The sequence below is a fragment of the Colobus angolensis genome, unplaced genomic scaffold (assembly GCF_000951035.1).
Source record: "Colobus angolensis palliatus isolate OR3802 unplaced genomic scaffold, Cang.pa_1.0 Scaffold9, whole genome shotgun sequence".
Lineage (NCBI taxonomy): Eukaryota > Metazoa > Chordata > Mammalia > Primates > Cercopithecidae > Colobus > Colobus angolensis.
In genome coordinates, this window is record NW_012122931.1 from 7,748,991 (window position 1) to 7,761,698 (window position 12,708).

General features: G+C 53.1%; 1 protein-coding gene across 1 annotated transcript in view; it reads left to right on the forward strand.

The window, feature by feature from the left end:
* FAM129B (family with sequence similarity 129, member B) overlaps window positions 1-12,708 on the forward strand; it is a 72,993-nt gene that overhangs the window by 53,611 nt on the left and 6,674 nt on the right. Inside the window, exons 5-8 of the mRNA XM_011931344.1 lie at window positions 970-1,137; window positions 7,091-7,206; window positions 7,799-7,903; window positions 7,996-8,158. Coding sequence (XP_011786734.1) covers window positions 970-1,137; window positions 7,091-7,206; window positions 7,799-7,903; window positions 7,996-8,158 — 552 coding nt within the window. The remainder of the gene's footprint in view (window positions 1-969; window positions 1,138-7,090; window positions 7,207-7,798; window positions 7,904-7,995; window positions 8,159-12,708) is intronic.

The window sequence follows — 12,708 nt, forward strand, 5'->3', positions numbered from 1 at the left end:
TGGGTCAGCACTGTGTTAGTCAGGAGTTACTCTTCTTGGCATCCTGCTTTTGCTTCACTTTGGCTGCAATTCCCCAGAAGCCTTACAGAAACAACATTGGCCTCTCTGATGATCCCTGGGAACTAGAGGGCAGGGGACATGCCCGCCTGGGGGGCAGATCGTGCCCCAGGGACTTGAGAGTAGAGTCATGCCTCCATTCTGTGGTGATGGAGGGCTTGGGTGAGCAGCATTCCTGGATTCCAATGTGACTCTGGCTTTGTTTCACTGTGTCTGCTCGGGCGAGTCACTCCCCCCTCTGAATCTCAGCCTCTTCAGCATCTACAAAGCACAGGAACTAAGAGGACTGCCCTCAGGGTGTTGTGTGGACCCTGAAGGGGCTATGTGCCCAGTATAGGCCAACCCAGAGCCAGGACAGAAAGAAGAACTGTTATTGTCATATCATTAACAGCAGCGGCAGGGTCAAACCCAGGACCAGTTATCTCGCTGGATCTTACATATCCTTGAGAATGAAATTGAAGGAGGGAAAAATTCCTTTTGCTGTGTTTTGTTCCTCCCCACATGCCTCCCTCCCCATGTGGACACTTAAGCCACACTTTGGCCTCCACAGCCGAAATTTGAAGGGAAACCCAAGAAGGTAGTGTTTGACTCTTGAACCTGAGAGCTCTGATCTTGTGTTGTTTTTGCTTTACACAGTTTAAAACCTAACCCAAGACTGGAGTGGATGTGACTTATTACCCACTCTAAGAAATGAGTCTACACAGATGCTGGACTCAGGTTTTGGGCTGAGGAGAACACAGCCAGAAAGAAGGCTGTTCCCGTCCCCCTGGCTTGCTGGTCACCCTGGGACAGGCCGGCCTTCTCTGAGCCTGAGCCTGACCTCAGAGCTGATGCCAAGGGATCAGTTCTCTGCCATCCTCTGGTGGAGGGCAACCACAGAGGGCAGCTGCTCAGTGGGCACTGTTTCCACAGGGACCACGGCAAAGTCGGGCAGTGCCCCCATCCTCAAGTGCCCCACACAGTTCCCGCTCATCCTCTGGCATCCTTATGCGCGTCACTACTACTTCTGCATGATGACAGAAGCCGAGCAGGACAAGTGGCAGGCTGTGCTGCAGGACTGCATCCGGCACTGCAACAATGGTGAGCGGCCTGTGGGTGCAGGGGCGGTGGGAGGGACAGGCAGGACCTGGGTTATTGCTGAATGGTGACACCTAGTGGCTGAGTATGGTGTGGCAACCCTGCTCTACCAGCTGTTCTAATTTTCCTTCTGCGGTTATAAGAAACCATGTAATACCACCCTTAATCTTCTTCCTTGATGAAAACAGTTTTGTGCTGCTCAGGAAAAAGGTAGGAAATTATTCACAGAGCGGTGTGGTTGTTGAGCCCTTGGACCCTGAGTCACAAAGTCACAATCCTGATTCTCCCATTTTCCAGCTATGTGACCTTAGGGAACTGATTTACCTTTTGGAGCTTCTGTAAAGTGGGGATAATGCCTTGTGTGTCTTAGGGGGTTTATGAGGATTCACAGAGTCTACCTCATGCTTGATAAAGATTTTTGTTGTTGTTGTTGTTATTATTATTATTATTTTACCACCAACCTGCAGGGTGATTTGGAAACTTCACTGCCTCCCTCAAGGCCTCATTGCTCTCATCTGTAAACTTATGGGGTGACTCTTCCAGCTCACTCATTTATTCAACAAATGTTTTTAGTGTCTACTCTGAGGAGGCCTGGTTTTTAGTGTCTACTCTGAGGTGCCACAAGGGAGCAAGAAATATTCCATGCCCTCCTACGATTGGCAGTCTGGTAGGGGAGACAGATGATAGACAGATGAGGATGCTGGGGCAATGGCTTATGGCTGTGCTGGGTACTGACTGGGTGGAGCCATCCTGGGAGCCGTGAGGGTGTGTGTGTGTGCTGGGGGAGGGGTTGATCAGGGCAGGCTCCTTTGAGGAGGTTATGGCTCAGCTTCAGCTGAGACCTGAAGGAGAAGTCCCAGACCTGAAGGAGGAGATGCAGCAGTCCCAGGTCCCCTCACATCCTGCATAGAGGAGAGGGGAGGAGTGTTCCAGGCAGAGCCAGCATGAAAGGAGACCCACAGATGGTAGGGGTAGGCCGGGAGGAGGAACTGCACGAGGCCCTGGAGCGGGTCAGGTTTGGAAGAGCCTTGAAGGCCTCTAAGGAATTTGATCAGAAGGGCTGAGGATGGCCTTCCAAGGAGAACGGGGTCCCTGGGGGTCTTTCTGTTCCTGGGGAAGGAACAACCCAGTCCTGGACACTGAACTGCTTCCTGGTGATCTGGCCTGAGGGAAGTGCCTGCCCCTGTTCCACTCTTGGGCTCAGTGCCACATGGTGCAGAGGTGGAAGTTTGCAGGGGACGGAGCGGGCACCAGTGGCCTCTGGGCTGCTACCGCGGGACTCAGCTCACCCCACCCCTCCTGCCCGCCTCTCCAGAGCCACCTCTGCCCTGTCTGGAATCTGCCAAGCAGGAGGAACCAGGTCTTCAGTCAGGCCAGCCCCTGCCACCTGGGCCCAGCTGCCCACAAAGGGCCTCCTGTTCCCAGGACCCGGGAACTGTGGGCTGGGACTGGGTGGAGGCACTCAAGGCTCTGGCTGCCTGGCCCAGGGCCTCCCGCCTCCCCAGCCCCTGGCCTGGCGCCATCTCTCTAGGTTTCTAAGGCTAACAGCTGACCTGGCCCGGCAGGGTGGGTGACCTGGGCCAGATAGGGAAGGGGTGGGCACAGAACAAGGTTGGGAAGGGCCACCTCAGTCCCCCATGTGTGCAGTGGGGATGATGATAAACTTGAGCTCGAGAGATGATTGGGAAGAGCTGGTCTGGGTGGGGCACTTGGCCGTGAGCCTGGCACGCACAGTGAGCACTTGGTGGGGAGGCCATGGGGAAGTTCTTGGGTCTAGCATGCAGTGGACCAGAGGGAGGCCCAAGAGAGCTGCTGGGCCAAGGAATGAAGGGGTGTCCTGTGCCAGGAAGGTGTCCTGCCGAGTGGCCCCTTCTCCCCAGGGCAGGAGCTGATGAGGCTGGTTTCAGGCCTTCCTTCCACCCCACGGACTGTGAGAAAGTTCTCTGCTTCCTCCGTCTTGGAGGCTGGGCTTGGAATTTGTGGAGCCTGGAATTGCTCACTCCAGGGGCTGCCAGGAAGTGGGGGCTGGGGGGAAGGAGGCCAAGCTGGGCGGACACCAGCGGTCCCAGGGACCCCTTCACATCCTGCATTCCTGGAGCAGCTGGGGGTGGCAGGAGGCAGGTGGGGCACTGGCTGTGCTGGGTCCTCAGTGTTGGCCTGGGGTGCAGAGGTCAAGGCTTCTTCCTGTCTGACCGTGGTCCCTCCCCCTCTGTCTGCTGCCTGGGAGTGAGGAATGCAGTTTCCTTTCTTGGAAGGTCTCCAGGTCTGGCTAGAGTCCGCTGGTCCTGGGTTCAGGCCCCGCTCTGCCATCCACTAGCTGAGCGGCCTTGAGCAGTAACTGCCTCTCTGAGCCTCAGTTCTCTCCCTGGGAAAAGTAGGGCATAGTGAGCTGAGGATTCAACGAGCTGATGTGTGTGCAACCTCGGCCAGGCCTGGGGCCTCAGTTTCCCAAGACTAATACGAATTAGTCATAACGAATACTACAGACCGGGCAGCTACGCAGCAGAAATCTGTTCTCTCCCAACTGGAGGTCTGAGTCGAGGTCAAGGTGTCAGCAGGGCTGGTTTCTCCGAGACCTCTCTCCTTGGCTGGTGGCCGGCTGCCTTCTCCGAGTCCTCACAGGGCCATTTCTCTGTGTGCCTGTGTTTTCTCTTCTTTCAAGAAGAAATGTACTTTTCCTTTTTTTTCTTTTTTGAGACAGAGTCTTGCTCTGTCGCCCAGGCTGGAGTGCAGTGGCACATCTCGGCTCACTGCAAGCTCCGCCTCCCGGGTTCATGCCATTCTCCTGCCTCAGTCTCCCGAGTAGCTGGGACTACAGGCGCCCGCCACCTCGCCCGGCTAATTTTTTGTATTTTTAGTAGAGACAGGATTTCACCATGTGTTAGCCAGGGTGGTTTTGATCTCTTGACCTCGTGATCCGCTCACCTCGGCCTCCCAAAGTGCTGGGATTACAGGCGTGAGCCACCGCGCCTGGCCAATGTACTGTTCTTTTAAGGGCACTTTTGTATTAGATTTGGTCCCATCCTCATCCTCTCCATTTAATTTACTTCTTTAAGACCCTGGGACCAAGGGCGAGTGTGGTGACTCAGGCCTGTAATCCCAGCACTTTGGGAGGCTGAGATGTGTGGATCTCTTGAGGTCAAGAGTTCGAGACCAACCTGGCCAACATGGTGAAACCCCATCTCTACTAAAAATACAAAAATTAGCCGGACATGGTGGCGGGAGCCTGTAGTCCCAGCTACTCGGGAGACTGAGGCAGGAGAATCACTTGAACCTGGGAGGCAGAGGCTGCAGTGAGCCAAGATTGCACCCCTGAACTCTAGCCTGGGTGACAGAGTGAGACTCTTCTCAGAAAAAAAAAAGACACTGGGTCCAAATACAATCATGTTCTGGGGTACTGGGGGTTAGGACTCCAGCATATGAATTTGGGGGTGTGGAGACACACTTCAGCCCCTAAGAGCTGGGCTTATGGGAAGAGCTCAGGAGGGGTGACCCTGAAACTTGTCACACTCGGCAGCTGGGTGTGCAGAGAGAGTCCCAAATGTCGAGGCTGGCTGGGCTCCCTCCCGCTGTCCTGCTCCTCCGCCTTACCTTCTTGCCATCTGAAAAGCAGCCCTGCCCTGCACACCTGACTTGGTACATGGAGGATGAAAATTCCCTTTCCCTGTGGGAGAGCCAGCAGGTAACACACTGTCCAGATTTTCCAGTCACAACTTGGTTTCTAGGAACCATGCCCTTCTGAGAGGTGGGTGGGGCGTCTGGGGGACCTCCTCCCCTGGCTCAGGTGGGCAGCCCCCACCCAGGGCTCTGCATGCTGCTCCGGCTGGAACATCCCTGCCCTGCTCCTGTCACTCCTGCCTGACTTCAGGTCCCTGAAATGCAGGAGTGAGACTCCCACAGGCCCCTGTCCCCATCCAGGCAGCTGCGCTGTAGGGATGCGGGCTGGACCTTCCCCTGCTCAGCTCCCTCTCGGCTCTGACAGGCAGTGATTTCTGTGGTCAGCTGGGTGTGGGGAGGGGAGGGACCCAGAGAGGGGCTTTTTCTCTGCGGGTGGTGACTCAACCCATAGTCATGGCAGTGGGAGCCTTGGGTTTCTGGTGCTCAGGCTTCCGTTTCCCCTTCCTGGGCTCTGGGGATGCGGCGGTCGGAGGCACGTGGCCGGGGGAGCCTGCCTGCTGCCTGGCTCGGTGGTGTTTAACCACCTTCTTACCCCAAGTCAGATTTTGCAACTTCCTGCCAGTTGCCTCCCGGGCACTGAATCTGGAGGTCCACGTCTCACTCAGGGGTTCACCTCACTGGCGTTTGGGTCGCTGACAGCACCAACAATGACAAAAATTCAGAAATAGTGCTTTTCTAGCTGTTATTAATAGTAAACCCTTCCATTCTTTTTTTTTTTTTTTTTTTTTTTTTTTTTTTTTTTTTGAGGCAGAGTCTCACTGTGTCACCCAGGCTAGAGTGCAGTGGTGCAATCTCGGCTCACTGCAACCTCTGCCTCCTGGGTTCAAGCAGTTCTTCAGCGGCAACCTCCTGAGTAGCTGGGATTACAGGCGCCTGCCACCACATCTGGCTAATTTTTGTATTTTTAGTAGAGATGGGGTTTCGCCATTGGCCAGGCTGGTCTCGAACTCCTGACCTCAAGTGATTCCCCCACCTCAGCTTCCCAAGGTACTGGGATTGCAGGTGTGAGCCACCGCACCTGGCTTCGTTCTTTAACAAAGTTATTCAAGCATCTGTGCCAGGTACTGACCTGGACTCAGCGGTGAATAGGACAGAGGGACAGACCCCGGGCCCAGTGGAGCAGCCAGCTGGCTCCTCAGTTATTGATAAAAAGTGTGGCGCAGGGCAGTGCTGGGCCCTGATCTCCTGTCCCTACACTGTGGCCCAGGGAACCTGTGAGGCCATTGTTCCCCTTGGAAGATGAAACAGGCCGTTTCGGGTTCAGTGATCTAGAACCAGGCTCAGCAACCTATGGCCTGTGGGCCCAGATCAGCCAATTGCCTGTTTCTGTCAACAAAGTTTACTGGAGCAGAGGCACGCTCATTTGTTTCTGGATGGTCCGCGGCTGTTTTTGCGCTGTGACTGTAGAGGCGAGCATGGCGGGAGGGTTTTTTTTTTTTTTTTTTTTTTGAGGCGGAGTCTCGCTCTGTCGCCCGGACTGGAGTGCAGTGGCCGGATCTCAGCTCACTGCAAGCTCCGCCTCCCGGGTTTGCGCCATTCTCCTGCCTCAGCCTCCGGAGTAGCTGGGACTACAGGCGCCTGCCACCTCGCCCGGCCAGTTTTTGTATTTTTAGTAGAGACGGGGTTTCACCGTGTTAGCCAGGATGGTCTCGATCTCCTGACCTCGTGATCCGCCCGTCTCGGCCTCCCAAAGTGCTGGGATTACAGGCTTGAGCCACCGCGCCCGGCCTAAGGCGGGAGGGGTTTTATGGCCTGCAGGGCTAAGAATATCTACTGCCTAGCCTGTTCCAGGCAAAGTTCGAAGGGCCCTGATCCAGCAGTCAGGGAGGAACCGGGGCTAGAACAAGGGTGTCTGGGTGCCTCTAGGGCCATTCTGGTGGCTGCTCATGGGACGGGAGCTTCTGGTCCTGGCTCTGCCACTCCCTTCCCTGTGACCCGGGCCCGTGGCCTGGCCTCCAACCGGTTGTCTCTTCATCTGTAAAGCGATAAGGCGAATGATAGTGCCCAGGTCTTGGGGTGGTTGGGAGGATTTCAGGAGCTAAAGAGGCAAGGGGGGCTGTCTCATCACTGTTGGTGGCGGGGTCATTACTGCTCTTGCCTGTCAGATACAACCACGACTGCTCTGATGACGAGGGGAGTGGGGGTCCCAGCTGCCCCTCCTGAGGTGCATGTCGTGTGTGGGGCGGGGGTGGGGGGGTTCTGGTCAGTGGTCAGTTGGTCTTGGTAGAGGCCACTGGGCCATCTGCTGACCTCCTCTCCCCCTCTGTCTCCTGGGCAGGAATCCCTGAGGACTCCAAGGTGGAGGGCCCCGCATTCACAGATGCCATCCGCATGTACCGACAGTCCAAGGAGCTGTACGGCACCTGGGAGATGCTGTGTGGGAACGAGGTGCAGGTGAGGCCAGACGGGCTGGTGGGGAAACCTCAGAAGTCACCCGACGACCCAGCAGGGGAGGGCACGGGGCTGGGTACAGAGATGAGGCTCTGGGGTGCTGCTGGTTTGGAAGGAGATGACATGCTCAGGTTTGGACAAGTGCAGGGGAGATACTCACTGGTTTATTCATCACTTACTGGGCATCTGAGCTCCTGGACGAGGCGCTGGGGTGCAGCTGGGAACAATGTGGACACATCCCTGGCCTTCAGGGAGCTCTCTGTCTAGCAGGAGAAACAGACATTTGGCAAATAAATGTACACTTCCATGTGCAGGCAAAGCAGGGAAAGAGTGTGGTATTCCAGGTAGGGAAGGCAGCCTGTGCAAAGGCCCTGGGGCTGGCCCCTGAGTCTGAGGATCCTACAGGACACTCAGGCAGATCAGTTGGGAGCGGTGGGAATGAAGCTTAGGAGAGAGAGCAGTGGAGACGGTGAAGCAATGGGCCAGTCGCGGAGGAGGTGGGGGCTGGAGCGGCCCGGCTTATGGGAAGGCGGAGAGAAACAGGCCAGCTGAGCGCTCTCCAGCCCCTGGCCTGGCTTGTGCCTCCTCAACCTAGATCCTGAGCAACCTGGTGATGGAGGAGCTGGGCCCCGAGCTGAAGGCAGAGCTCGGCCCGCGGCTGAAGGGGAAACCACAGGAGCGGCAGCGGCAATGGATCCAGGTGGGTGGGCCTGGGGCCCTGGAGCGGGGTCGTCGCCGGCAGCTGGCGTGGTGCCCTCCGCCCTGGTGCCGATGCAGCTGCTCTGCCCACAGATCTCGGACGCCGTGTACCGCATGGTGTACGAGCAGGCCAAGGCGCGCTTTGAGGAGGTGCTGTCCAAGGTGCAGCAGATGCGGCCGGCCATGCAGGCTGTCATCCGAACCGACATGGACCAAATCATCACCTCCAAGGAGCACCTCGCCAGCAAGATCCGAGGTAGGCGGCCACCCCCATGCCCGACGGGAACTCCAGGGGCCAAGGTGGACTTTCTTTTTATTTCGTGACCCATGTACATTTCACAGCAGTGACTTGCTCATTGATCATTTGTAAGAATCGGAGTGAAATCTGCACGGTGGTTACTCCAGCCCCTGTGAGTTGTTTTGTGCCTACGATTTCTATAAACCCAGATCCTGAAGAGAAACATTTTTGTTCAGGAGGTTCAAGCCTTCTTTTCATCTCTGACTCATCACAGATTTACCATGTGTCATTTTAAAGTACATTTACTTTCAGCAAGTGTAGCTTTCCCAGGTCAGTTTATTCTCTGTCACCCAGGCTGGAGCGCAGTGGCGCAATCTCCGCTCGCCACAACCTCCGCCTCCCGGGTTCAAGCAATTCTCCTGCCTCAGCCTCCTGAGTAGCTGGGATTACAGGTGTGAGCCACCGTGCCCGGCCTGTTTTTTAAGAGACACAGTCTCGCTCTGTCTTCCAGGTGGAGAGTAGTGGTGCAATCATGGTTCACTGTAGCCTCGACCTCCTGAGCTCAAGTAATCTTCCCACCTCAACCTCCTGCGTAGCTGGGGCTACAGGTGCATGCCACCACGCCTGGCTAATTTTTAAACTGTTTGTAGAGAAGGGTCTTGGGTGGGCAAAACTCTGTCTCTTTTTAAAATTTTTTAAAGAGAGAGAAGGCGGTGGGGGGGGGGGTCTTACTGTGTTGCCCGGGCTGGTCTCAAACTCCTGGCCTCAGACAATCCTCCTGCCTCAGCCTCCCGCAGCACTGGGATTACAGGCATGAGCGGCCGTGCCCGGCCTCCTGTGGGTTCTTCTTTACTACCCAGACCCTGAGTATTGGTTGGGAGCTGGATAGGACACTGAGACTTGACATTTCTTGTGTGGAACAAAGAACATTAGCTGGGCTGGGATGGGGGTGGACATCTAAATATTCTTGGGTGAAAATGCTTTGGTCAGAATGTTCTGGAAATGGTCCCCACCCACAAGGAAGAAACCTTTTACATAATTATGTAGAGCCAGCCACACCATTCCAGAGAGGATCGCCCCATGTTGTAAAAGCAGAGGCTCATTAAATCTACTAACGTAGTTTTCATTGCTGCTGTTCTTTGTTCAAACGAAGAAGCGAGACCCACCCCAAAGGAGTTTTTTGTCTATTTCTAGCTAAGCGGAACACTGCTGACACCTCTGGGCTGGCTGGCAGTTTTCTTATTTATTTTCATGTTTAATTTTTGTGGGTACACACTAGGTGTGCATATTTATGGGGTACATGAGGTGTTTTGATCAGTCATACAATGTGTAATAATCACATCCTGGAGAGTGGAGTATCCATCCCCTCAAGCATTTATCCTTTGTGTTACAAACAATCCAAGTATATTCGTTTAGTTCAGTGGGTTTTTTTTTGACACAGAGTCTCACTCTTGTTGCCCAGGCTGGAGTGCAGTGGCGTGATCTCGGCTCACTGCCACCCCCGCCTCCCAGGCTCAAGCGATTCTTCTGCCTCAGCCTCCCGAGTAGCTGGGATTACAGGCGCCCGCCACCACGCCCAGCTAATTTTTGTATTTTTAGGAGAGATGGAATTTCAACATGTTGGCCAGGCTGGTCTCAAACTCCTGACCTCAAGTGATCTTCCCACCTCGGCCTCCCAAAGTGCTGGGATTACCGGTATGAGCCATCGCACCTGTGCAGCCTCTTTTGGTTATTTTTAAGTGTACAGTTAAATTATTATTGATTATAGTCACCCTGTTGTGCTATCAAATACTAGGGCTTGTTCATTCTGTAACCAGAAAGGGGTCCAGATCCAGACCCCAAGAGAGGGTTCTTGGATCTTAAGCAAGAAAGAATTCAAGGTGAGTCCATAGAGTTAAAGCAAGTTTATTAACAAAGCGAAGGAATAAGCCGGGCGCGGTGGCTCATGCTTGTAATCCCAGCACTGTGGGAGGCTGAGGCGGGCGGATCACGAGGTCAGGAGATCGAGACCATCCTGGCTAACACCGTGAAACCCCGTCTCTACTAAAAATACAAACATTAGCCGGGCGTGGTGGTGGACACCTGTAGTCCCAGCTACTTGGGAGGCTGAGGCGGGAGAATGGCGTGAACCCAGGAGGCAGAGCTTGCAGTGAGCCGAGATCACACCACTGTACTCCAGCCTGGGCCACAGAGTGAGACTCTGTCTCAAAAAAAAAAAAAAGAAAGCGAAGGAATAAAAGAATGGCTACTGCATAGACAGAGCAGGAGGGCTGTTGGTTGCCCATTTTTATGGTTATTTCTTGATGACATGCTAAACAAGGGGTGGATGAATCATGCCTCCCTTGTTTAGAGCACACGGGGAGACTTCCTGACAGCGCCATGGCATCTGTAACCTGTCATGGTGCTGGCAGGAGTGTAGCAGTGAGGACGACCGAGGTCACTCTCGTCGCCATCTTGGTTTGGGTGGGTTTTGGGCAGCTTCTTTACTGCAACCTGTTTTATCAGCAAGGTCTTTAGGACCTGTATCTTGTGATGAGCTCCTATCTCATCCTGTGACTTAGAATGCCTTCACCGTCTGGCAGTGCAGCCCAGTAGGTCTCAGCCTCATTTTACCCCGCTCCTATTTAAGATACAGTTGCTGTGATTCAAACGCCTCTGACATTTCTATTTTTTGTGCCCATTAACCATCCCCGCCTCCTCCTTGCCCCCCGACTACCCTCTCCAGCCTCTAGTAACCATCCTTCTACTCTCGATCTCCATGGGCTCCATTGCTTTGTTTTTTGTTTGTTTTTACCTTTTTTGTTGCCCCCACAGGGGAGACCCCCTCCAAAATGTCAATTTGTTTTAATTTTTAGATCCCACAAATAAGTGAGGACACGCGATGTTGGTCTTTCTGTGCCTGGCTTAATATAATGACCTCCAACTCCATCCATGTTGTTGCAAATGACTGGATCTCGTTCTTTTTTATGACTGAATGGTACCCCATTGTGTTTACGTACCGCATTTTCTTTATGCATTCATCTGTTATGGACACTTAGGTTGCTTCCAAATCTTGGTTATTGTGAACAGAGCCGCAACAACCACGGGAGTGCAGATATCTCTGTGACGGGCCGATTTCCTTTCTCTGGGTATATACCCAGCAGCGGGATTGCTGGATCATATGGTAGCTCTATTAGTTTTTTAAGGAACCTCCAAACTGTTCTCCATAGTGGTTGTACTAATTTACATTCCCACTGTGAACCCCAAAAATTTGAGACAGGTCTCAGTTAAATTAGAAAGTTGATTTTGCGCCGGGCGCGGTGGCTCAAGCCTGTAATCCCAGCACTTTGGGAGGCTGAGGTGGGTGGATCACTGGAGGTCAGGAGTTCGAGACCAGCGTGGCCAACATAGTGAAACCCATCTCTACTAAAAATACAAAGCTTAGCTGGATGTGGTGGTGCATGCCTGTAATCCCAGCGACTTGAGGAGGCTGAGGCATGAGAATCGCTTGAACCCAGGAGGCAGAGGCTGTGGTGAGCCGAGATCGAGACACTACACTCCAGCCTGGTCAACAGAGTGACACCCTGTCTCAAAAAAAAAAAATAAATAAAAAGTAAAATGAACATTGGTTTGGTCTGGAAAGGTGGGACAACTTGAAGGAAAAGCAGGACAATTCGATGCAGGCACAGGGCTTCCAGGTCATAGGAAGAAAAGAGACAAATAGTTGCATTCTTTTGAGTTGATGATTAGCCTCTCTAAAGGACGGAAGCAGATATGCATTTATCTCAGTGAGCTGAGGGGTGACTTTGAATAGAACGGGAGGCGGGTTTACTCTAAGCAGTTCCCAGCTTGACTTCGTAATTCTGGGGGCCTAAGATATTTTCCTTTCACACCACCAACAGCTTACGGGGAGGTTCCCTTTTCTCCGCATCCTCATCAGCATTTGTTATTGCTTGTCTTTTGGATAAAGCCATTTTACCTGGGGTGACGTGGCATCTCATTGTAGTTTTGATTTGCATTTCTCTGATCAGTGATGTCAAGCACCTTTTCATATGCCTGTTTTGTGTTGAGCACCTTTTCATATGCCTGTTTTGTGTTGAGTGCCTTTTCATATGCCTGTTTGCCATTTATCTGTCTTCTTTGGGGAAATGTGTATTCAAAGCTTTTGCCCATTTTTAATTGGATTACTAGGATTTTTTTTCCTATAGACTTGTTTGAGCTCCTTATGCATTCTGATTATCAATCTCTTGTCAGGTGGTAGTTTTCTTAGTTTGTTGCCATAATGGTTTCAGAAAGATCAGGGTCCAATCTCAGAACACCTTGTCATTTTTCCTGCATGGATTCCCATCTTTATCCACTACTTCTCTGGAATCATTCAGCTTGCTAATATTGCTCCCAGTGGTTTTCTTCAAAAATAATATTGGCTCACACCTGTAATCTGAGCACTTTGGGAGGCCGAGTGGGCGGATCATGAAGTCAGGAGATCAAGACCATTCTGGCTAACAACGGTGAAACCCCGTCTCTACTAAAAATACAAAAAATTAGCTGGGTGTGGTGGCACGTGCCTGTAATCCTAGCTACTCGGGAGG